The sequence below is a fragment of the Arvicanthis niloticus genome, chromosome 5 (assembly GCF_011762505.2).
Source record: "Arvicanthis niloticus isolate mArvNil1 chromosome 5, mArvNil1.pat.X, whole genome shotgun sequence".
In the NCBI taxonomy this organism is placed as follows: Eukaryota; Metazoa; Chordata; class Mammalia; order Rodentia; family Muridae; genus Arvicanthis; species Arvicanthis niloticus.
The window spans coordinates 1,008,128-1,031,065 of NC_047662.1; the positions used below are offsets into that span (position 1 = coordinate 1,008,128).

Consider the following 22,938-nt stretch of genomic DNA (forward strand, 5'->3'; position numbering starts at 1 on the left):
TCACGTTCTGAGAGACCTCCCTCTGGCCACGTTTTTAATTCCCGAAACCATACACAGGGCATCCCGTATTCCGAGTTCCCTTCACTTACTCTGGCTGTGGTTAGCAGCCATTCCGGTGGTTGGGAGGTGGAATCTCACTACCATCTACATTTGCATTTCCCCGGTGACCAGGATACCTCGTGGGGCTCCGTGCGCACCAGCCACTGGCTGGCCGCCTGCCACTGTCCCTCTGCTGACTACAGAATGCTCCCCTCCTCCCCACCTCAGGTTCTATGCCGCGGAGATCTGTATCGCTCTCAACTTCCTACACGAGAGAGGCATCATCTACCGGGACCTAAAACTGGACAACGTCCTCCTCGATGCTGACGGACACATTAAGCTGACAGACTACGGCATGTGCAAGGTGCCCGCCTCACCTGTCCCCCCAGCTTGTCATCCTGCAGAAGTGTTCACTGACGGAGCGTAGCTCAGTGGTGACCGTACTGAGGCAACTCTATGTCAGTGTTCTTGAGGGACGCCCTCCACATGAGATTCACACTCCTGGTAACTCTGTCCCCACAGGAAGGCCTAGGCCCTGGTGATACAACAAGCACTTTTTGTGGAACCCCGAACTATATCGCCCCCGAAATCCTTCGAGGAGAAGAGTACGGTGAGTGTCAGCCATGAGGGAGGGAAATGTAGGCAGACACCTTCCAAACGTCTTCCTAGCCGGTGACATTCACTCAGAGCAGGAACCTGCCTGGCCCACCCATACAATGGCCCTGGCACAGAAACCAGGGAGATATATGGCCATATTATACCCAAAGATAATACAAAACACCCCTCAGGGTTTCCCAGCTGGTTACTCCTTGCATACTTCCTGAAGCCCACCAGATGCTACTGATTAACATTCCATTCCCTGATGCGTCCTAAGGCTGGGGAGGAGAAAAAAGAGCATGAAGCAAAAGACAGACTCAGCGTGGGGTTACAGCACCCCAAGTTGATGGCCACTGGCCATGCATATATGTTAGAAACAAAGTGCCCATGGGAATAGCAGAAGTGCCTCCATCAGGATCCAGAGCACAGGGTGATCTGGGAGACCCTGTAGACATGATATGTACTTCCACTCCTCCTCCCGGTTGAAACAGTCATATGCACCTGGGGGCAGGGCATACATATATCGATAGGTACATGTGCATGCATGAGATGGGGGGAGTATGTAGCATGCAGTGTATGTGTGTGCATTTGTTTACTGTGCACAGAGGCTCATTACACATGTTATACATGTGTGCTTGTACACACCCACTTTTGCATCCTAGTGTTTCTTGCTGTGCAAGTAGGATTACAGGCATGAGCTGACTATCCCTGACCCATGACGGTGACTTCAGTGAAACCAGTCATAAATACACCATCACATAAATGAGTGTGGCAGGCAACATGTGTGAGCCACCAATCCAAGAGAATAACTGGGTTCCTAGAAGCTGCTTCAGCTGAAGTGGCTCAGTAACCAGAGAAGGAAAGATGGCAGACTGGAGCCAGAAATCAGTCTAGAACCCACCAGGGTTCTAACTGACCCTATTTCTGTGTGTGCCAGAGCAGGGGACTATTCTAGAGACAGTAGGGGTCGCCAGGCAGAGCTGAAGGCTGATCTTCCCTCCTGCTGCCTAAAAATACTTAACATTGAAGGAAAGAAAGAGAGAGAGAGAGAGAGAGAGAGAGAGAGAGAGAGAGAGAGAGAGAGAAAGCTGGGCAATGGTGGCCCACACTTTTAATTCCAGCATCAGGAGTCAGTCAGAGTCTGGCAGATTTCTGAGTTCAAAGCCAGCCTGGTCTATATAGGGTTAGTTCCCAAACAACCAGGTCTACACAAAGAAGCCCTGTCTCAAAACAAAACAAAACAAAAACTATCTGGAGAGATGCCTCAGCCATTAAGAGTACTGCCTGCTCTTTCCAGAGGCCCTGAGTTCAATTCCCAGCAACCACGTGGTAGCTCACAACCATCTGTCATGGAATCTGATGCCCTCTTCTGCTATGTCTGAGGATAACAACAGTGTATTCATAATACATAAAATAAATAAATAAATCTAAGAAAGAAAAAGAAAAAAGAAAAAAAGAAAAAAGTAGTGAATGAGAATATAGAGGAAATTATAGCAGTGTTTTCTCATCTCAGAGAAGGGTTCTGTGGGTTCTGTGGGTTTTAGCAGCACTGGAGTTGGGACATGTGCTTTGCACATGTGAACAAAGTGCTCTACCACTGAGCCACATTTCTCTGTGAGGAGAGGGCTTTGTAACTTTAAATCAAATCAGGAAAAAATGCTGTGTCTGAGGAGAGTAACATTGTACTCATGTAAAATAAATAAATAAATCTTTTAAAAGGAAGGAAGAGAGAGAGAGAGAGAGAGAGAGAGAGAGAAATGGGGTTCAAGCCAGGTATGGGTGGTCACATGGCCTTGTAATCCCGGCTACTGGAGGCTGGTAGGAAGGTTAGAAATTCAAAGCCAGGCTGGGTACATACCAAGATTCTGTCCCTGCAAAAAGAAAACCACAAAATGAACAGAGTTCAGGGGGTCCCCTCCGTGGGCAACCAGGAAAAGCAAATGCTGCCAAGGAGTCTTCTTACCTGACCCCTGTCCTCACAGTTATCCTGGAAAAGCCAATCCGGATTCCCTGTTTCCTGTCTGTCAAGGCCTCGCGTGTCCTGAAACTTCAAATCAGGAAAAAATGCCACCAGTTACGGTGCCATGCACTAGGAGGCTGAGGCAGGGCAGTCACAAGTTCAAGGCCTGCCTGGACTAAATAGTGAGAGCCTATCTCTAAATAGTAGTAGAAGCAGAAGTAGTAATCGTAAATGATGACAGGAAGGAGCAAGGCCCGTCCTTGGTCCCAGTCTGCATGTTCGTGTAGCAGAGATGTCCCAGCAGAGCTGAAGGGACAGGGACAGCCTGGGTGGCCCACAGTGCAGGTGAGGAGTCACAGCTTCTGTGGGCACAGATGCCCACACAGTGAGTGAAGGGCGATCCGGCTACCCAGGGAGATAGATGCCTGACTCTCTTGGTACACTCACAGTCATGAACCAAATGTGCCACTTCCCAGGCACCCCCTGCCTAGTGACCGCTTTTCCACAGGTTTCAGCGTGGACTGGTGGGCGCTGGGTGTCCTTATGTTTGAGATGATGGCTGGGCGTTCCCCCTTTGACATCATCACGGACAACCCTGACATGAACACTGAAGACTACCTTTTCCAAGGTTGGTGGCCCACGGTGTATCCACTCCCTCCTGCCTCTGCATGTTCTTTTCTTCCCTTCTCAAAGGTAAGGATGGTGTGTTGCCCAGACTGGTGCTATGCCTCAGCACCAATACAAACATATACGGACCCATCCTCTGGCAGACAATGTAAAGTGAGGTGACCATAGTCCACCTCACCGTGAGTCACCTAAAGAGAGAATACCCTGATTTAGCCAGAGCCCCCTTCTGCCCACCCAGGGTATTCCCTGTAGCCCATGCAGGTCCCCCTTGCTCCTGATGAAAGAGTTAATGGCCATTGATATGCCCCTCAGGGCTGTCCCTCAGCGCCCCCGGGTGATGGGTGTTCAGAGGCCTCCACATGCCTGCAACCAAAATGTAGTATGTGAGAAGCTGTTGGTTCACACACAGGCTATGTGATATGTGCAACCGAATGCCACCAGGAGGTCCCTAGGAGGACCCAGCAGGCTTCTGGAACAGGAAGGAGTTCCAAGGCTACAAGTCTGAGCTCTGACTTTGAAATGGGGTTCAAAGGGCTGGAGAGATGGCTCAGTGGTTAGGCGCACTGACTGCTCTTCCAGAGGTCCTGAGTTCAATTCCCAGCACACATGGCTCACAACCATCTGTAATGGAATCTGATGCCCTCTTCTGCTGTGTCTGAGGAGAGTAACATTGTACTCATGTAAAATAAATAAATAAATCTTTTAAAAAGGGAGGGAGAGAGGGAGGGAGGGAGGGAGGGAGGGGGAGAGAGAGAGAGAGAGAGAGAGAGAGAGAGAGAGAGAGAGAAAGAAATGGGGTTCAAGCCAGGTGTGGGTCACATGGCCTTGTAATCCCGGCTACTGGAGGCTGGTAGGAAGGTTAGAAATTCAAAGCCAGGCTGGGTACATACCAAGATTCTGTCCCTGCAAAAAGAAAACCACAAAATGAACAGAGTTCAGGGGGTCCCCTCCGTGGGCAACCAGGAAAAGCAAATGCTGCCAAGGAGTCTTCTTACCTGACCCCTGTCCTCACAGTTATCCTGGAAAAGCCAATCCGGATTCCCCGTTTCCTGTCTGTCAAGGCCTCGCATGTCCTGAAAGGATTTTTAAACAAGGTACGCTCTTGGCTGTGGTGACAGACTATCTCTTGTGACCCTCTGGGATCAGGTTACCCATGGGTTGAAGTGGGTGGACAGAGTCTCTCCAGTAGTGGAGCTGTCCATTATCAGCTGCCAGCTGCCCCCAGCTGTTCTGTGCGGCTGCTCATCCACTCTGACACTGGGGCTCCTGTGATCTTCGAGTTTAATTTTTATTGGTATAGCAAAACAAACAGTGAGAAAGTAACCCCACAGAGGAAAGGTCAGACCCAGCTGGACACACGACAGTGAGCTCCTGTCGGGGAAGTTGGGTCATCCTGTTGGGTTGAGGTTGAACCCAGGGGTTTCCTTAGGAGTCCTGACTCATCCTCCTTTGAACTCTGACCCACAGGATCCCAAAGAGAGGCTTGGCTGCCGGCCGCAAACTGGGTTTTCTGACATCAAGTCCCACGCCTTCTTCCGAAGCATAGACTGGGACCTGGTAAGCCTCGAGTGTCACTCATGCCCCTTCTGTGAGGTGGGCTGATCTAATAGACAGAATGGGCCCGTGTGCACTTAGGTGCCTGGTATGTGGTGTCTGGTCATTTTCTGTGGTTGGTTTTCCAAAGCTGCCAAGAACCTAATCATGCTGTCACCTGTTACTGGACAGGGTAGCACAGACATCGACTCTGACCTGAGTCCATTCCTGATATTAGGGAAAAAACTTCAACTTGTTTCAAACTAAACAATTGGAAAGTCTCTGAAATGTCACCTCTAAAATATTACTCTTTTGAAGGAAAGTAGAAAGATTAGCCCATTGAGTAGATCTGGAACTTGCCCAACTCTGGGACAGCAGACACCTTCTCCCCACCCCCTCCCTAACTCCACCCTGATCCTTCCAGATGGCTCAGGTCCAGCACCAAAGGCTACATTCTATCCCCACGAAGAACAGGATGTTGCCGCACAACCAGTTACTCTGTTCATGGGACTGTTTGTGTCTGTGGGTACTGGAAGAAATGGGGCGGGGCCAGGCCGCAGAGGCAACAAGCAGTCAGGAAAGACGATAGCCCCACAACCCAGAGCCAGGTTACATTATTACATAGTCAGAGCCTCAAGTTCTCTTCCTTTTTCAGGTGTAAATATCTAGTCAGAATTCAAGGCGTTGACACTTTTTCTAACATTCGTGTGTGTTTGTGCTTGGGTACATGGAGGTCAGAGGACAACTTCTGAGAGTCAGGTCTCTCCTTTCACCATTTAAGTCTGGGGAAAACAAACTCAGGTTCTCAGTGTTGGCAACAAAGTCACCTACCAAACCACCTCATCGGCCCTTGATACTTCAAAAACAATTTTGCGAGCTTTTAATTTCATCTCCTTGCCCTGGTAGCACCAGAGAGAAGCAATATGTTTATTTCTAACCTCGACGTTCACAATGCAGCCATTGCCTAGCCAGGCCTGGGTTCGGTAGTGGCAAACTTTACCCACAGGCTCACTGTCTGCCCCAGTGTTTGGAACGGATCACCTCCACTCTGACACTGAGGCATGTACTGACCTCGCAAGTCCCTCGTCGGAGTATAGGGAGAGTCCTACGTCATCCCTCCTAGCCACTACCCTCATTGCTGCTCCTCTGAGCCTGCTTCACTGGAGTCCACCTCATCTAAGCCTGCAGAATCTGAGTCCTGCCCGGGCCCCTGCCCCTGCCCCTGCCCCTGCCCCTGCACTCCCGCATGGTATCAGTAGCAGCCAGACCCTCATGTCCAATCAGTCTTCCCTCACCATACCTGAGTGGATATATTATAGTGTCTCATTTCAGCCCAGCTCCCTCTAGATTCGACAGCCAAGTGGTTCTGAGCAGCAAGAGGGGCTGAGGAGGTCTTCCACTGTATCATACACACGATACTGTAGTTTTTAGTACATCTCGTGGGCATGGAACCATTATTACCAGTAGACTCACACTATGGGTTGTCATGCCCTCCTTGCCCTCCCCTTCCCTGGCCATACTTGCCTGCAACTTGACTTCTCTTAACTCTCCCTTGAAAGAGGGCCCAGCTAGTAGGTAGCCTTGCACTCAGTCACCCTTCACTTGGTAAGGCATCTTCAAGGCTCATCCTTGTCACGGTGATATACATGCCACATGTTTTCATGGCTGCTTGCCGTCGCATTGCACAGATGGACCATGCATTTGTCCACTTGCCCACTGATGGTCACTTGGGTGGGACACCAACTTTCCGGTTCTTAGGTTGTTGGGTGGCTGGCATAGCATGTCTGTTGGCACTCACATCTAGTTTCTTGGGGATTTTCCCCTAGATGTTGAGATGGTCACTCTATGTCCTGCTTGCTGAGGGGCTGCAGCCCAGTGTGAGCTGCAGGAAATGCAAGACTTCAGGACTGTCCATCTTGAGGTGGGAGCACAGGCCCAGAGGTGTCACAGTAGGACACAGGGTACTGGTCCCTGGTACTGATTGGTGCCATGAGGAAGGAAGTGGATGTGAGCAATGAGGGAAATCGCAAATGTTCCCCCATGAGCCACACTGGGACAATACTGGAGAGGTTATTAATCCCAGCCCTTCCCCCTAGCTGAGAAGCATTGCTCTGTCAACACTGAGCAGCCATGGTGGTAACTGGAGTGTCCGTGTTCCTGGGCCTTGGGACACTAATGCTATTCTTTTAAGATCTACACGAGGCTAGCTGGCATGAGTGTTGCTTGGGAACTATGGTCTTGTCTATATGACTCTGCTATCTGTTGTTTGTTTGGAGCAAAAGGAGGCCAGGCTTGTCCCTGGCTCTCCTACCACCCCTCAGCTTGGGTTTTGGAAGACAGAAGTGGCAGCCAACCCGTAACTTGAGCCTCTGAGACATCTGAGCTGAGGAGATCTGAGCTCTGGAATGGCTTATGTGTGGGGTGAGGTCCCCTTAAGTAGCTGGGGCGTAGACTGGGGGATAGGAGCCATCCACCACACCTATCTCTGGCACATTCTGTTCTAATGTCCCCCCTGGGACCATCCTCCATCCTGAGTCATGGGACAAGCTCAAGTAGGCAGAGCAGTGGCTGCCCTTGCAGACTAGGGAGGGGGGTTCAAGCCAAATGCTGGATTTCTACTTCAGACATGTCTAGTGGGATACCTTTGATAAATCACACAGGTGATACCTCTTCTGGGAACAGAGACACAGTCTTCAGTCCACCCCAGAGGGTGACCTGAGGACTGTCTGCATGGCACAGCATCCCTCATAGTGTTGTCTACCAGATCCTTTAAGCCTCTCCTCTCTAGACTCAGAGCAGAGACCACCCTAGAGCTGGGTGCTCAGGGTCCTCCCTGGGCCTTAGCCAGGGGCTCCTCTGCCATTCCCTTCCGGTGCTCTGGAGAAAGAATGGAGTCAGAAGCGAGGGCACTGCCAGCTGTCTCTAGGGCCTGTGGGACCAGGCCTCGTGCCCCTCCTCTAGGATGTAAGGGTAGAGCCATATGTTCCACTGAGCACACAAAGTCCACCATGGGCCATCCGGCACATCCCTCCCTGCCAAGTCTCCACCAGAAGGTTTGGATATTAGCATTAAGGCCATAGGAAAGTTTTGGACACTGTCCCAGGTAGAGATGTGACTGATCAGGAAATTGTTTCTGAAAGAAATGGGTCCATACAGCAAAATCCTGGCTCCCTTAGGATGCTTGGCTGGGGCTGCTTACTCCAAGGGTCTGTCCATAGGCTCTCCTTGCCTGGTACTCCATAGGGGTTTGACAGCATGTCAGATCTGTGAGGTATGTATCTTTGCAATGGTCCTAGTCCCTGACTCACCATGAACTGGAAAAAGCTGAAGCAGCCATCTGGGCATTGCTGCCACCTGCTATCAAACCCAGTATGTTCCAGGTGACTGGCCACCTTGAGGAGTGAGTCAGACTGGCTAAAAAACAAGCTCCCTTGACATCAGTTCCCACCGGTGAGAGCTGACAGGAAATTGATAGCCTCCACTCCTGCCCCATGTCAGTTAATGTAAATAGGTCCAGACCAGTGAGATAATTGCTCAGCGGTTAGAAAGGTGCTTGCCACCAAGCTGACAGCCTGTGTTAGATTTCCAGAACTCATATGATGGAGTAAGAGAACTGTCCCCCAGAAGTTGTCCTCAAACACCCATACCTGTGCCATGCTTGCATGTACTCACTCACAAATGTAATTTTTAAAAGTTTAAATAATAGGTCCAAGGCTTCTAGATTTTGAAAGTATTTTACTCCAGAGAGTAGAGCGAATGGGAGGATAGACTGTCACCAAAACCTTCTGGTTTCTCAGGCATCCTGCCAAAGAAAAAGGAAAGGACGGGTCCATGGTCGTGGCATGAGCCTGTGGCCCGGAGAAGAGGAAGATAGAGGAGGATAGGATGAAGGGCCACATCCTGGAGGCCCAGGGTTCCAGAGACAAACAGGTGCTGGAGATAGTTATGGGAACCGTGACTAGGGGGAGTCATCAGAAATGGGATCACAACTGCTACTAGCCCCAGGCACACCTCCCCACCCTTGAGACTGAACAGGACCAGTACCCGTAGCCCAGGACCAGCCTTCATAGCCTAGACTTCAGCAGGCAACAGTGGGAGCACCATCCTGGTCTCTGGGGAATTTCTTTGGCTTGGATACAAAGTATCCAAATGGCATGGTTTGGATACAAAGTATCCAAATGGCAGGTGCTATCCATGTACTCCGCTATCCATGTACTCCAGCTACTAGTCTCCCTGCCCACAACAGTGGTGGGAACTGACTCCCGTTATCCCTCTATGCTGGCTAGTGTATTCAGAAAAGACCCATAGCTGCCAGACTTAGTGCTACCTTCTCCCTTAGGCAGGGTCTCACCACTGTCCTGTACTCACATGTGCTGCCTTCTCTGCTATTTACGGTTTAGAAGTGGGCCCTCCAGTCCACAGGGGAATACACAGCAGTCAGGAGAGACATTGATGTCACCACACAGCACCGTGATGCATGTGGCAAGGAGTTCCCTTCATACCCACACTCACCTTCATTCATGCTTGGTAGCACGGCCAGTTGAGTTCTAGACAGCCAAGTATGTCCCTAAAACTCTACTAGGAACTTCTGGGGTGTGGGAGGGGTTAAGTGTGGGCGGGTTGGGACCCCTGAATGGCAAGGCTGCAGGAATGGGCTCTGGATGCCTCATCAGGGGTAAAGAGTCCCCCCAGGTGCACAGGGGCACTTGTAGAAGATGCACGAAGTCCTTGTAAGTTACTCCGTCTTGGGTCTTCCATCGTAGCAGCAGGACTGCACTGGGACCCTTATTTGTCCTTACTCATCATGAACCCACCCACTCTCCACACCTCTCCATCCATTTTCTCATTCACTCACCCATGTATGCCATACTCCTCTGTTGGGTCAGGTTTGTTTCTAAGAACCGAGATGCAACTATAAGCCAGACACTGATCCCTGCTGCAGAGCCATCGTTAGACATACTAGGGAAATGTCATATCAGCTCCCACACCAGGCATATAAGGCCCACATCCTGAGCCGGTGCAGGGCAGTGTGGCCCATAGGACAGATACATTGTTCTGGGAATCGTAGGTAGTCAGCCACCTATCCCTGAAAGAGCAGAGTGAATGCTGGACAGAAGGCTGGGCACCAAATCCTCAGGAATGCCTCCACTTTGTCATTACCCCTGAGTGACCCAAAAGCCCTGCTTAATAAAGAAGAACAGCTATATCTTTTGGCTGTCCTGGAACTTGCTCTGTAGACCAGGCTGGCCTCAAACTCAGAGATCCACCTGCCTCCCCTGCCTCCCCTGCCTCCCCTGCCTCCCCTGCCTCCCCTGCCTCCCCTGCCTCCCGAGTGCTGGGATTAAAGGCATGTTCCACCACCACCTGGCATGAGTGTGAGACTGGGAGGGGGATTTCTTGCCACTTGAATCACAGTGCCATGTGGCACATGTCAGACAGTAGAGTCTCTCCTGATACTGTTCATTCCCTGCTGGGCTAGAGGGTCCAGCTCAAAATAGTAAAAGATGGAGATGACAGAGTTAGGGTGAGGAGAGGATTGAAAATAGCTTCTCCCAGTGCCCATCTAGGTGGGGGTGTTGTCACACCCAAATACCATTATGATCAGGTTCTTCTGAGACCAGAGAAAGAGAGCTCCCACACAAGCTTTCAGCTACTAGTAGTAACATTGTTTCCAGGCACATGCCTGCACAAGCTTTCAGCTACAAGCAGCAACATTGTTTCTAGGCACATGTCTCCGGAGCCTCTAGGTCCAGCACCTTCTTAACCTGGTTACGTTTCCTGGTATTGCATATTTTCTCCTAGATTCTGTGTTTTAAGAGGGTTGGGGGTGGCAGGAATGGCATTCAAATAACAGGCATGTTGAAAAGCTGAGCTTCCCATTTTATTTTGTGATTTATGTGCACACAAAGAGCTGATGCAGACAGAGGGGATGCTCAGCCCCCATCTGACCTCTCCCTTGTCAATGTTCCCAGCTGGAAAAGAAGCAGACCCTGCCTCCCTTCCAGCCCCAGATCACAGATGACTATGGCCTGGACAACTTTGACACACAGTTCACCAGTGAGCCAGTGCAGCTGACCCCAGATGATGAGTAAGTCCTGGGTCAGTGCATGGCCCCATACTCAGGTCCCTGCCTCTAGAGTGTGGACTGGTGGGAAGAATGGTGGCTGAGGGAGGGACACAACCACCACTCTTCACTCCCTTCTTGTGTTTTTAGGGACGTCATAAAGAGGATCGACCAGTCTGAGTTTGAAGGCTTTGAGTACATCAACCCACTTCTGCTGTCTGCTGAGGAGTCCGTGTGAGGCCATGAGCATCTGTTGTGGACACGCCTGTGAATGACCCTGTCACTTTACCCTTAACTACAGCATATGCATGCCAGGCCAGGCACCGAGGCTCCGAGCAGCCAGGGAGGGATGCTGGCCACCAAGACCGCAGAGGGGTGTCCAACAGAGCAATCTCTTGTGTCCAGGCCCCCAGAGGCTGGCTTTGTGCTGGAGGAACCGCTTCCTGTGCTCATGGAGGCCCTACCAGAGAGTGAGACAGCCACACCATTTTTTGAAAGGTGCACATCTTCCACAGAAACAGAACTCGATGCACTGACCCGCTCCAGGAAAAGTAGCGTGTAATGCCCTGAGGAATAAAGTGTACCGATGATGCCGAAGCTTCCTCTGATGCCTTTTTTCTGTGGCACCCGCCTGATGTCCCCAACGCAGCCCCCAAACGAGGAGGAGCTGCGCTTTCCGAGCAGGCAGGACGTAGGCAGGGGACAGGCACCCAAGTGCCTGCAGGGATGTGATGCAACAAGAATTGTTACAGATTCGGAACATTTTCTAAATCCCGGTAAGTTTTGTTGTTAATATTTAACAAGTATTTTCATACCTAGCGCAGCTAGCCATGGTAGGCCGAGGCTGAAGGGACACCCTGGCCAGGTTGGTGGCACTGTTCCCACCAGCTGTTTGGACTCTGATGGGGGAAATTGGATCATAGAGATTCTAAAACATTGCTCACCAAAGCACCAGTAAACCAAATAAATAGGTAAATAAATAAAAAAGGGAAAATAATTGAAGACTAAATCCGCACAAAATATATTTCTGAAAACACTAGCCAGTGCCTCCAAGACGTCTTGTGTTATACATTAGATTTTTTGGAAAATATTTTTATCATTAATACTCTGATTAGGAAACTTAAAGACAACTTGTGTGATGGACCCTAGCCTTAAAGTGACAGACTACCCATAATCCCACACTCTTCCTGAGGAAGCATGCCTGCTTCTTTAACTGCTGTGCTCAGCCATCCTCCTCCTCTTTAGGTTACTTCCGGAGGCCAGCCCAAGGCTTTCTGGGAAGAGGCCAACTAACCCCTTAGCAGGTCAGGTGTGGTGGGAGGCATGGCTTACCCACCTCTGTCGTAGGCAGGAGATGGAGAAGGTGCCCCGCAGTGACCGAGCACCCCAGGTCCACTCAAGCCAGGCTGGCCCATATGGCAAACATGCTACACACCCCCAACCCTGCCAGATGGAGACCCTGAGTCTCCACATCAGGCAGAGTGGAGTCTGGGCTCCTGTCATATTTGCTTCATGCCTTGGGGCTGGTGGCCCTGACAAAGATCAGAGTTAGAGAAAATGAAATTTTTTAGAGGCGCTGTTACAATGCTGCCCTGCTTCTCCATGACGCCCAGTGGCCGCTCACAGCCCTCACCCCAATACACTCAGGTTTCTCAGGCCATTGCCATGTCTGGCACTGAACACGTCAGAGCCACACCCAGATCCACGGTGCTGGGACAGAACAGGCAGCCCAGGTTTCTGACACCATATCCCAAGTCCAGGCTTCTGGGTGGCTCTGTGACTCCTATTGAACATGGACACATTTCAGCCAGCACTCCCTGTGTCCATTGGTAAGACATGTTCCCAACAACTAGTCAAAAAATGCAAATAGAGCCTAAGAGCCAATATTTGGGCCTCCCAGGAGTACCAAGCCCAGCCTGGGGGCTCTCCAGGGGTACCCAGCCCAGCCTGGGGGCTCTCCAGGGGTACCCAGCCCAGCCTGGGAGACCTCCCAGGGGTATCCAGCCCAGCCTGGGGGCTCTTCAGGGGTATCCAGCCTAGCGGGGGGCAGGGAGGGGGCTCCCAAGTGGCTGGAGGCCCAGTCTGAGGCCTGTGCAGTCAGAGCTGCCTATGAGTTGAGCTGCTAAGAGCCCACAGATGGTCCAAATGCAAATGGGCTCCTGCAAGTCCTTTCCTCCCAGTGTGCTGCCCAGGGACAGCAACAACTCCTTTGCCTAACCAGCACAGGGTCCCTTGGTTTGTTAGACATGGGGGTGTTTATTTGGATACTGCCCTATTGCCAAATGACTTGCTGGTTACTGGTTCGGCTGCTCATGTACAAATGTGTGAATAATATTGTGCCCACCAGAGGGGGAGATTTTTATATATAGCAATTTGTTTTATAAATTAAAGAAAGTGAAGGATGTTATTGAAATGTGACTTGGGGGCGGGGGGAGGTTGGGGGAAATATCCTAACGTTTGCAAACGGCTCCGGGTAAGAGAGCGTGCGTCTTTCGAAAATGGTTCACAGGCACTGGTGACTTCATGATTGTAACACAGTAACCATGTGGTTTTGTACAATTGATCAGTGGAGCCAGCGTTCCTTCTGTGGGCGATGTCCTCGCCCTCCACAGCCAAGGTCGTTCTTACTCTTGCACATCTATTAAAGACTTTGATGAAAATGCCCTTCCTGTTATTATTTGTATTCAAAGTGGGTGTTTGGGGAAAGCAGAGGGTTTTATTTCTGTTTTTCTAAGTGTCTTCCCAAGGTACATTCAGGTTCTCAACACAGAAGAATGAGTGTCCCACACACCCGCCTGGTCAGTGCCCATGGCCCCATCCCCATGACCTGAGTCTGTTCTCACAACAAAGAGTCCCATACATGCCCTCTTCTTCCTGACGTGTTTTGGAGGTTTGGACAGGTGTGCCACTACAACATCAGACAGCGCTGACCACGCATGCTCTCCCAGCTCCGGGCCCTCCATAGCTTTACTGTCTGAGGTCATAGTGTTGGAATTGCAGTTAGAAAAGTGCCAGCTGGGGCTGGAGAGATGGCTCAGTGGTTAAGAACACTGACTGTTCTTCCAGAGGTCCTGAGTTCAATTCCCACCAACCACATGGTGGCTCACAACCATCTGTAATGGGATTCGGTGCCTTTGTCTAGAGTATCTGAAGACAGCGACAGTGTACTCACATACATAAAATATATTATTCTTTAGGAAAGTGCCAGCTAACTAGATGAGGAATTTCTGAAAATATGAGAGAATATCATTTTGGTGTATCTGTGAGGGTTTTCAGAGACTGGTCTCACAGGACTACTTACATCAGCACTCCAGGCTTGGTCTCCCCCCTTTCCCTGGGACATACTTCAGGCCCTCTGACTGAGACCCACAGCATTGCTGTCCCTGCTTCTAAGCCTTTCCCTTAGACTGAGTCAGCTGCCAGCATGCCAGGATCTCCATTCTGCAGGTAGCCTGTCAGACTCTCTTCAGCGAGTGACCAGGGAGTTCTCTCTCATCTGTGTACACTCACCTCTCCGATGTCCTCTAGGAGAGCCCTAACATAGCAGCCTTTTCAAATGTGCCTCTTCACCTGGCCACACAGCTAGTTTTTCAGGGGGGAGGGGGTCTAGGCATTGCGCCCAGGCCTGACACATGGCGAGTCCTCACCCAGCACTCTGACACACCACAGCTCCTTCATGTGTTTTGCTGGTTTATATGAAGCCCTTAAGATAGAGTCTCTTGTAGTCCAGGCTGGCCTTGGATTCACTATGTAGGAGAGGCTGGGCATGAACTCCTGATCCTTCACCATCACCTGCTAAGACTGCAGATGGGAGACACCTCACTACTGAACTCATTGAAACCACTTTTGAAAGGAAAATACAGATTTTCTGGTTATCTTTGGCTTTCAGGCGATGCCTGTCCCCAGCCCCAGGCCAACACGTGTCTCCGTAGACAATAATATCTGACACAGGCAAGCTTAGTAGGGCACATTGCAATCCCAGCACTTAGGAGGTTCTGACAGGAAGATCAAGTTGTCCTCAGTCACAGAGTGAGTTAAAAACACAAGGGGGTTGGGGACAGGGACAGGGCCAGGCCTAAGTGGGTGTCAGAGCCCACTATTTAGCACAAGAAGAAAACAATGTAAATTTGCCAACATAGAGAGTTCTGGTGACACTGAGAACAGGCATCTTGCTATATCCCAAGTGATAGTGGTTTCTGTCCCCCAAGGCCCCTTTGGTAAGTACACAGATCCCCTTGAGGGAACTCCACCCTCATGATCTGTTACCTCCCAAAGGCTCTATCATCATCACTGGGGGGAAGACCTCAGTTCAGTAACAGGGATGAGCCTCAGCCTGCAGTGCTGTTTCTCACTGGAGAGGTGAGTGCGCTGAGAAAGATAAAAACCTGACTGAAGGGCTGGAGAGATGGCTCAGAGGTTAAGAGCACTGGCTGCCCTTCCAGAGGCCCTGAGTTCAATTCCCAGCAACCACATGGTGGCTCACAACCATCTATAGTGAAATCTTGGGCCCTCTTCTGGCATGCAGGTGTACATGCAGATATTCATATATTAAATAAAAAACTCTTCTAAAACATGACTGGAGGGTCTACCAGGATGCTCCAACAGGTGGGACACACTGCTCCTACAGAGTTCCAGCAGTTCACAACTACACACAGCTGTAGCTCCAGAGGATCCAATGCTCTCCACTGGCCTCCATGGGTAACTACATTCACATGCACACATCCCTACACAGACACATACAACTATACACAATTATCTCCTTTTAAAAATGTTTGTGGTACATGACCCAGTATATCACTCTTGCAGTCAGGAAAAGGTGCTTCCTGGCGCCCCTGCCTAGGTGGTTTATTTATTTATTTTTCTTCTTGCTATGACAAAAGACTGGAAAGCAATTTAAGATTTATTCTGGCTCACAGTTGAAGGTGCGGTCCCTGCGGCAGGGAGGGCACAGTAGCAAAGGCAGCTAGAACTGCCGTGGCAGGTAAGAAGTGCATCTCATCACACCCCCAATCAGGGAGCAGCTCGGTTTCTCCCTTTTCCCTCTTCAATCAGTGTGTGTCTACGGTGCCACACACATTCAGTCAGTGGGACCTCAGGCCACGGTGCCACTCACATTCAAGTGGGACTTCCTTTCCCAGTTAATCTCTGGAAACAGTTTCACAGGCACACCCTGAGATGTGACTCCTAGGGGATTCCAAATCCAGTTAGGCTGACAATAAAGATGAACCCCGCTGCCTGCTGTCAGTGACCAGCATTATGTCCAGTGCCCACGAACAAAACCAGAAAAAGCCAGTACTCAGATGTCCACGCAAAGAAGCAGCCACACCCAATGTCATTATGTACTTTTGAAGGAGAAGAGACAGCAAGGCACCCTGCAGCTCACCATACCACGTCTTCTGTGCTTTCTGCCAAGCACTGAGCAAGGTGGCTATCCACATCTAGCTGGGTCAGCCTGCAGGAGAGAGGAGACAGTCCTGAGGTAGAGGAAAGGCCTCCACATAGTGCTGAAGCACTGAGAAGAGTCCTGGGCTCTTCCATGGCTGGTCAGCTGGAGGGAACAGTAAACAGGATGCACCTTTTAATAACCTTATTAGGTCGAGCTAGCCACCCCACCATCACCACCTCTCCCCCGTTACCTGGGAACCCTTCTCTAGGCCAGAGATTTCTTAGTTCCATAGACTCCTACCCTGACCAATGTTTGAGAAGCTCCCATGCCATCTGTTGGCTCATTCATCCTGGCCCATGCTTAAAGCTAGCCCCAAAGGCTCTCTGGGGCCAAGAAGCTTAACTCTCTGACTCAAGGAGTTAAGCACTTACTGCCAAACACAATGACCTACTTCAGTCCCTGGAACCCACATGATAGAAGAAAATAAAGTTTTTCTCTGACTTCCACACTTATTGTACACACACACACACAAAATGTAATTTAAGTTTTAAAAAAAGCCAGGTGTGGTGGCGCATGCCTTTCATCCCAGCACTCAGTAGGCAGAGGCAGGTGGATCTTTATGAGTTCAAGGCCAGCCTGGTCTACATAGTGAGTTCCAGGACAGCCAGGGCTACATAGTGAGACCCTGTCTCACAAAACAAACAAACAGACAAACAAACAAACAGACAAACAAACAAAAAGACTCTCAGCAGACAGATCAGCAGGGAAGCTGGAGGCTCTACACTGGCTCTAAAGGTCCAGTGCACGCACCCCGCAAGCCCCGAGCCTATCTACAACATATCGGCATATTGTCCAGACAAATCTATTAGGTGTTTCCATCAATCAGCACAAGGGCAGTGCTCATGAAGGCCAAGCTCACTGGGCTGCCCAAAACAAATATGCATTAAAGTTATGAGTCCCTCCATATAGCTGCCTGCCATCCTCCAAAAGGCAGACATCATCACACCCAGGAGGTACCCAGCCTGGGAATGCTTTCTTTTGAGGGAGATGGTTAGTTGGTTAGTTGGTTGGCTGGCTGGCTGGTTGGTTGGTTGGCTTGAAAGAGGGTCTCCTATATAGCCTTGACTGTCTTGAAACTCACTTTGTAGATCAGACTGGCCTCAAACTCATAGAGATCTACTTGCCTCTGCTTCCCGCATACTGGGACTAAAGGCATGTGCCACCATGTCTGACTAGGGAATATTTTCTTGATGTGAAAGGACCAAGCCCCACCATGAAAGATTTAGTCAAATAGCCTCTGGCACTGCATTTCTGGAAGGCCATACAGCACCTGTACCTCAGGAGTGTTGGGCCAGTGGCCTGGGAAAGGGCATCACAGCCAAAGAACAAGGATAGCATATGGACAGGTTTTCCACCCCTGACTTCTTCTGCCCATCAGAGAGAGGAGGTGACCCAGCTAGGGTGGTCAGTAGAACTGCCAGGACAATGCTCAGCAGTGGCTATCACTTAGATATCACCACCAGGACATGCCCCCAGAATGGCAAAACTTACTGGTCTCTGCTCACGAGTCCCTGCTTCTTTTGAATACCCTATAGCCTTCCATCCTCAGACAGTAATCTACCAAGCAACACTCCTCTCTCAGACTCTGTCTTGCATCCCTCCCTATAGCTCCTGAAGGCACATGACCACCACAATGAGTCCCCTTCCCCAGACCAATATCAAACAATCTCATCTGAGCCAGTCAGAGCAGGGCTGCCATCTCCCAATGTAGAACAAACCCAGAACCCTGTGAAAAACTCTTATCACATTGCCCCGTGTCTCTCAGTAGCCAGCTCACCTTGTATGTGCTGAGGGTGGTGAACTTAGCCACAGAAGTCCTCAGGTGGCGAGGTCACAGATCCTAAGGATCCTCTGGATATACTGACAGCAAACCAGGTACCCATTACTTGCCCTCATAGGCTTCCCAGGATATGGCTTGTTCACTGCATCCTAGGTGGCCCACATCCAGATCAATGGACAGAGAATGGACAAGACAACAAGGTTCTTCATCTAACCTGAGCTCATATCAGATGCCCCCTGCTCCCAGGTCCTGTGACTTCCAATGGCTCTCTCAACCAGCAGTGCCAAAAAACAGTCTTTGAAGTTCATGAAGCCAGTGCAGCTGAGGTATTAACACTTCCCTCCCTCCAGCTTTCTGCAAGGCACCCCAAGGTTCCATGTGGACCATCTGTCAGGAGTTTCCAGGTGTCATTCCTCAAGTGGTTCTCGGGATTCCTCCAGATACCACCCTACAGCAGGAGCTATTTCTGTAGCACCCATCTGACAACTAGGCTCCTGCTAACTCCTGGGCACAGCTTGTCCCTGGCTATAGCAAAGCAATATAGATTCATTCCAGTTTATGAATGTACCATGAGCCAGGCATGATACACACTGGGTATTCCAACTACTCCGAAAGCTGAGGCAAAGAGACAGCTTGGCCTCTGATGTTCAAGGCCTAGGTTACATATTGAAATAAAAGGACAGAGGGACAGACAACTGGGGGGCTATGGGGGGACAGATGGACAGACAGACGGACAGACAGAGACATGCAGAGACAGAGACACACACACAGAAAAATCACAACCACCAGGTCTCACTATATTAGTAAAGGTTTGGACATTTCCATCTGGTATACAGTTTGACTGGTTGCCTATCTGACACATAGATATTAGAAAATACAGTGGTTTCCCTATCTATGGGTCCTATACCTGCAGATTCAAAATAAAGACTTGCCCTTGCAATTGCTCCCTAAGCAATATAGGATAGCAGCTGCTTCCATAAAGCTTAGAGATATAGGATCTATGATGTAACAACTGTTTTCTGTTAAAAGGATTTGAGTATCTGCAGGCTGGTAAACTAGGGGGTACCACACCCAAAGGTGGGGAAAGACTTATGAAGTATCTGAATAGAGCAGCAAGATCTTGGAATGAAGAACACTGTATGCATGTCAACCTAGTATCTATTCCTGCCACCTTTAGAAATAAAACAGTGCTCTGTGTGGCTCACACTGGGCTAAAGGAAGGAAAGAGTGGTGGGGTCCTTCCTGAGGGGCATCCCCAGGTTCACTTGTGCCAGCTCAGCTGAGCAACAATATCTGCATAGACTGCCCTGAGAGGACATATGACAGCTCACTGTGTAGAGCTGACCTGCCCAGAGCCAGTCTGCCTCCTTAACAGATCTTGCCCATTGTGACAACATCCCTGCAGTGGAGCAGGAATGGAGCAGAACTCCTTGAAGACCATGGGACATGATTTCTCCCCAGTCAGCCTGGTGATCTGGCTGACACCTCAAGAGAGTCTAGTCAAATACATCCCAGTTCCTTTATAGTTCAATGTGAAGATGTTATAATCACTCCAAACTCGCTAAGACTTGAGACTACCTTGCTCACACCTACTTTGGAAAACCAAGGCACTTTGCCAAGCCTTCATACAGCCGACTGCCAGTGGACGGAGAGTCCCTCTTCAATGGCCCTGTCTTCATGGGTTTTTCTTAGACACAGACAAGGACAGAACAATCAAAAAGCTGTCCTGGAGAAAGAGGGGAGCAGGAGCCCTGACAAGATCAGGAATCTGATGAGCTCTTTGAGAATGAATTCCCTAAAAGGGTTAGAGCCCTCAGCTTTTGCCCCTGGGTCTCATGATTGGTAAGAAGCACAGAGGGGTTAACTTTACAAACCATCCACTGTCACATAAACAGGACCCCACTTGGGGACAGCCATAACTTGACTCAACAACCATACTCAACATCCCCTTGTCCAAGTAGAGATAGCTGTTGTTGAGAGGTAGGATTGGGGATACTCCCAAATTCATAAAAGCTCTATTCTGATTTTTTTCTTTTATAAAAAGTGGGGGGGGGTACATTTTGGAGGTTAGGAAGTTGGCTCAGTTGGTAAAGTACCTTCTATGCAAACATTACCAGTGTAAGAGGCTATATGCATTCATAACCCAGGTACTGGTGGCGGGACACATAGGTGGGACCTGAGCTTAGTGCTGGACACTGTAGCCAAATCAATGAGCACTAGGTTCAGTGAGAGACTTTTTCTCCAAAAACAAGGTGGGAAGTGATCAAGAAAAAACTTGACCTGGCCTCTGTGCAATGGGCACCTCTGTGCACAAACCCTCTGTGCATGTAGATAAACTAGACAATAAATACATGCATTTTTTTTTGAGACAGGGTCTCTCTACATAGAATTCTGGAATTCAGTATGTAGACCAGGCTAGCCTGGAACTCAGACATCTGCCTCTCAAGTGCTGGGATTAAAGTCATATAAGCTACCACCCCCAGCTCAGCACAAATGGTTTTCTTAAAATCACTTGGAGGAGCCTCTTGAGGTCTGAACTAGGGTTCCACTTGCCTTATGTTCTGATAGCTGTTTAATCAAGCTAACTTTGTGCTTGATTAAACAGGACTAGCAAGAAGGCTCAGCAAATAAAGGTACCTGCTGCCAAGCCTGAGGACCTGAGTTCAATCCCCAGGACTCACGTGGTGAAAGCCAAGAACAGATTTCAAGAACTTGTCTTCTGACCTCCACATGCATGTGAGCCATGCACACATATACATAAATATTTATAATCTTAAAAGTTAGTTATATAAACAAAAGGCCAGAGCCACTTCCAGGTACTCTTTTAGCCTCCTAAGTCGGTGGACTTTATATCTGGTTAAGCCTTAAGCCTGGTCTGGGATGGGACACTCACTTGGGGTCAAATGCCTTCTGGCACAATGGGCAACTCAGCAACACAGACGGACTCTGCACAGGCACACACTCCTGGGTGCTGGGAGTCTGATGGGGATCCAGTGCAGGGCATCCTTTCAAGGATGGAGTAGGTGACCCCAGGGAGTCTTCAGGACCAAGAAACAGGTGGTAGGAGCTTCCAGAGCCACGAAGGGCAGGTGGAAAAGGCGTCCAGGAAAAAGTCTTTGATCCCACAGTGAAGACCTCAGGAGGCACAGTGGACTCTGGGCCAGGCAGAGACTCCTGAAAAGCAGGTGCCCATAAGGTCATAGTCACCAACACCATGACTCCCTCCCCCCAAGGACCTGAGAACCCACTTCTCCCAGGTCGTTCTTCTTTAGTGCTTTTGGACACACCTGGCTGGGGAAAGCAGGCAGCGGTGGTAATGGCTGACTATTCGGGGTCCAATCCGAGTTCCCGCTCACGGTGCTTCGCAGCAGAGCGGCCCAGGGCTCATTCTTACTTCCCTCGGAGAGAAACCAGGGGCGGCAGTTAGGAGGCCTGGGAAGCATAAGAAGCGTCAGCCGGGGGATGCATGGTGGAGGTCACAAAGGGTTGGTTCTACAGTGAGGGGTAACAAGGCTCGGGTGAGGAGCAGGTCCACAGTGGGGTAATGGAGGATGGAGTCCACAGTAAGGGAACGGAAATGAGCCTCATGTGGAAGCGTAAATGGACTCTACGGGGAAATGGAGCCTGGAGCTGCGAAAGGAGAGGCCAAATAGGCGATGGGAAGAGGGGTGGCGGAGGTGGGGGTGGGGGGACCGCAGGGTTGGGGTGGAAGAGGTGACCACGCTGGGAGAGAGGCGGAGCGGGATGCACGTGTGCGAAGAACCCCACAGCTAGGCGGGAATATCGCGGCGCCCCCCGTCGCCTTCCCTGGGTCCCAGGGCCTTCCAAAGCCCCCAGGACCCCACCCCTCCGCTCGGTCCAGCCTCACCCGCCCCCCGCGGGCGGCCTGCGGCGGCTCAGCCGTCCCCGCAGCCTCCGCTCCTCCTCCATGCTTCTCCAAACAGCGTCCGGCGGAAGTAAGACTTACAACCCGACCCGCCCACCGTCCCGGACCGGCTCCGGCCGCTTCCAGATCCCTGCTCTCCGCTTTGCCAAGTGCCAGCTCCCCTTTGTGACTGAAAATCTAACCGTTAGGGACAGGAGACTGCCGCCTTGAGGGAGAGGCGGGACAGGGTGGAGCTGCCCTCCAGTTTTCAGGAGTGCGAGATTGGGCCCACCCGACCCTGTGCAGGCAGCCTGGAGCCTGAGCTCCCTTATGTCAGCACATGCTGTCAGGCTTGCCTTACCGATGCCATTTCCCAGCGGTACTAGATAATGCCCTGCCTCAGTTTCCAATTCTGTAGCCTTTTTCAGGAGGGCCCTGTGGACAGGGCCAAATTCCCAGGTCCAGTTTTGCTATCATCTTCTTCTTCTTATAGGAGGAACTGGGTTTCTCTGCCAAAGAGAGAGGCAATGAAACCGCAAAGCCCAGGGGAGTAAAGCTCAGTGAAAAACCAGGCTTCTTACCTAGGCAATAACCAACCTGCCCTGCAATTCTGCAGCCCATCACTTGGTGGCAGCAAAAGCCCGGGCACGTTAATGTACGCATTGGGTTTCGCTAGTAGCTTTCTACTTCACAGCCCCCAGGGGTCAGGGCGGTTCCAAAAGCTGGTCCTGCAACCATTGACTCCCTGACCCTTTTCCTGGGTCTTCCTCCAGTCAGAACTTGGCCTCCCATCCTAGGTTGTAAGCAGAAGTACCCCATCGTACTTCCAGGTTCCACAGCCTGGAAATTCTGTCCAGGCCAGGGTCTGGGGATGAATTCTGGACTCAGGTTGTCTTCTATCTCTGCAGACTTGAAGAGAATGCGCAAGTTTAATTTCCTAAGGATCCGAGCACATGTATTTGTGCCGTATGCGTCTGGTGCCCACGGGGGGGCGGGGGGGGGAGGGCGGGGTGGGGGTGGGAAGAAG

At 50.5% G+C, this 22,938-nt stretch overlaps 2 protein-coding genes across 7 annotated transcripts in view; one reads left to right on the forward strand and one right to left on the reverse strand.

Annotated features, from left to right (window-relative positions):
- The window catches only part of Prkcz (protein kinase C zeta), a 107,162-nt gene extending 95,745 nt beyond the window's left edge, over window positions 1–11,417 (forward strand). For all 4 annotated transcript variants that reach the window (XM_034502057.2, XM_034502058.2, XM_034502059.2 and 1 more), the window contains 7 exons: window positions 268–403; window positions 562–649; window positions 3,105–3,224; window positions 4,238–4,317; window positions 4,691–4,780; window positions 10,729–10,844; window positions 10,971–11,417. In XM_034502057.2, the coding sequence (XP_034357948.1) occupies window positions 268–403; window positions 562–649; window positions 3,105–3,224; window positions 4,238–4,317; window positions 4,691–4,780; window positions 10,729–10,844; window positions 10,971–11,058 (718 nt within the window). In that variant the 3' untranslated portion in view covers window positions 11,059–11,417. The remainder of the gene's footprint in view (window positions 1–267; window positions 404–561; window positions 650–3,104; window positions 3,225–4,237; window positions 4,318–4,690; window positions 4,781–10,728; window positions 10,845–10,970) is intronic.
- A 4,285-nt stretch (window positions 11,418–15,702) lies between these two features.
- Faap20 (FA core complex associated protein 20) lies at window positions 15,703–22,002 on the reverse strand. Of its 3 annotated transcripts, XR_013110281.1 has the most exons (5): window positions 21,915–22,002; window positions 21,334–21,478; window positions 20,940–21,220; window positions 18,044–18,195; window positions 15,703–16,272 (listed from the first exon to the last, which is right to left on the reverse strand). XR_013110281.1 is itself a non-coding variant. In XM_034502061.2 (4 exons), the coding sequence occupies exons 1-4, from the start codon at window positions 21,974–21,976 to the stop codon at window positions 16,200–16,202; spliced, it is 561 nt and encodes a 186-aa protein (XP_034357952.1). In that variant the 5' UTR covers window positions 21,977–22,002; the 3' UTR covers window positions 15,703–16,199. The 3 variants fall into 3 exon arrangements, 2 of the variants coding, with proteins under 2 accessions (XP_034357952.1, XP_034357953.1); XM_034502061.2 differs by lacking the exon at window positions 18,044–18,195; XM_034502062.2 differs by lacking the exon at window positions 18,044–18,195 and having other exon boundaries at window positions 16,234–16,368.
- Window positions 22,003–22,938: the final 936 nt, after the last annotated feature.

What these genes read in the sequence shown, in the direction of transcription:
- Faap20 (XM_034502061.2), bottom strand. Translation starts at nt 21,976, where the DNA reads ATGGAGGAGGAGCGGAGGCTGCGGGGACGGCTGAGCCGCCGCAGGCCG. An exon ending in AGGCCGCCCGCGGGGGGCGG is followed by an intron (nt 21,479 to 21,914) that starts GTGAGGCTGGAC and finishes TATGCTTCCCAG; the next exon opens with GCCTCCTAACTGCCGCCCCT. An exon ending in TGCCTGCTTTCCCCAGCCAG is followed by an intron (nt 21,221 to 21,333) that starts GTGTGTCCAAAA and finishes CCTGCTTTTCAG; the next exon opens with GAGTCTCTGCCTGGCCCAGA.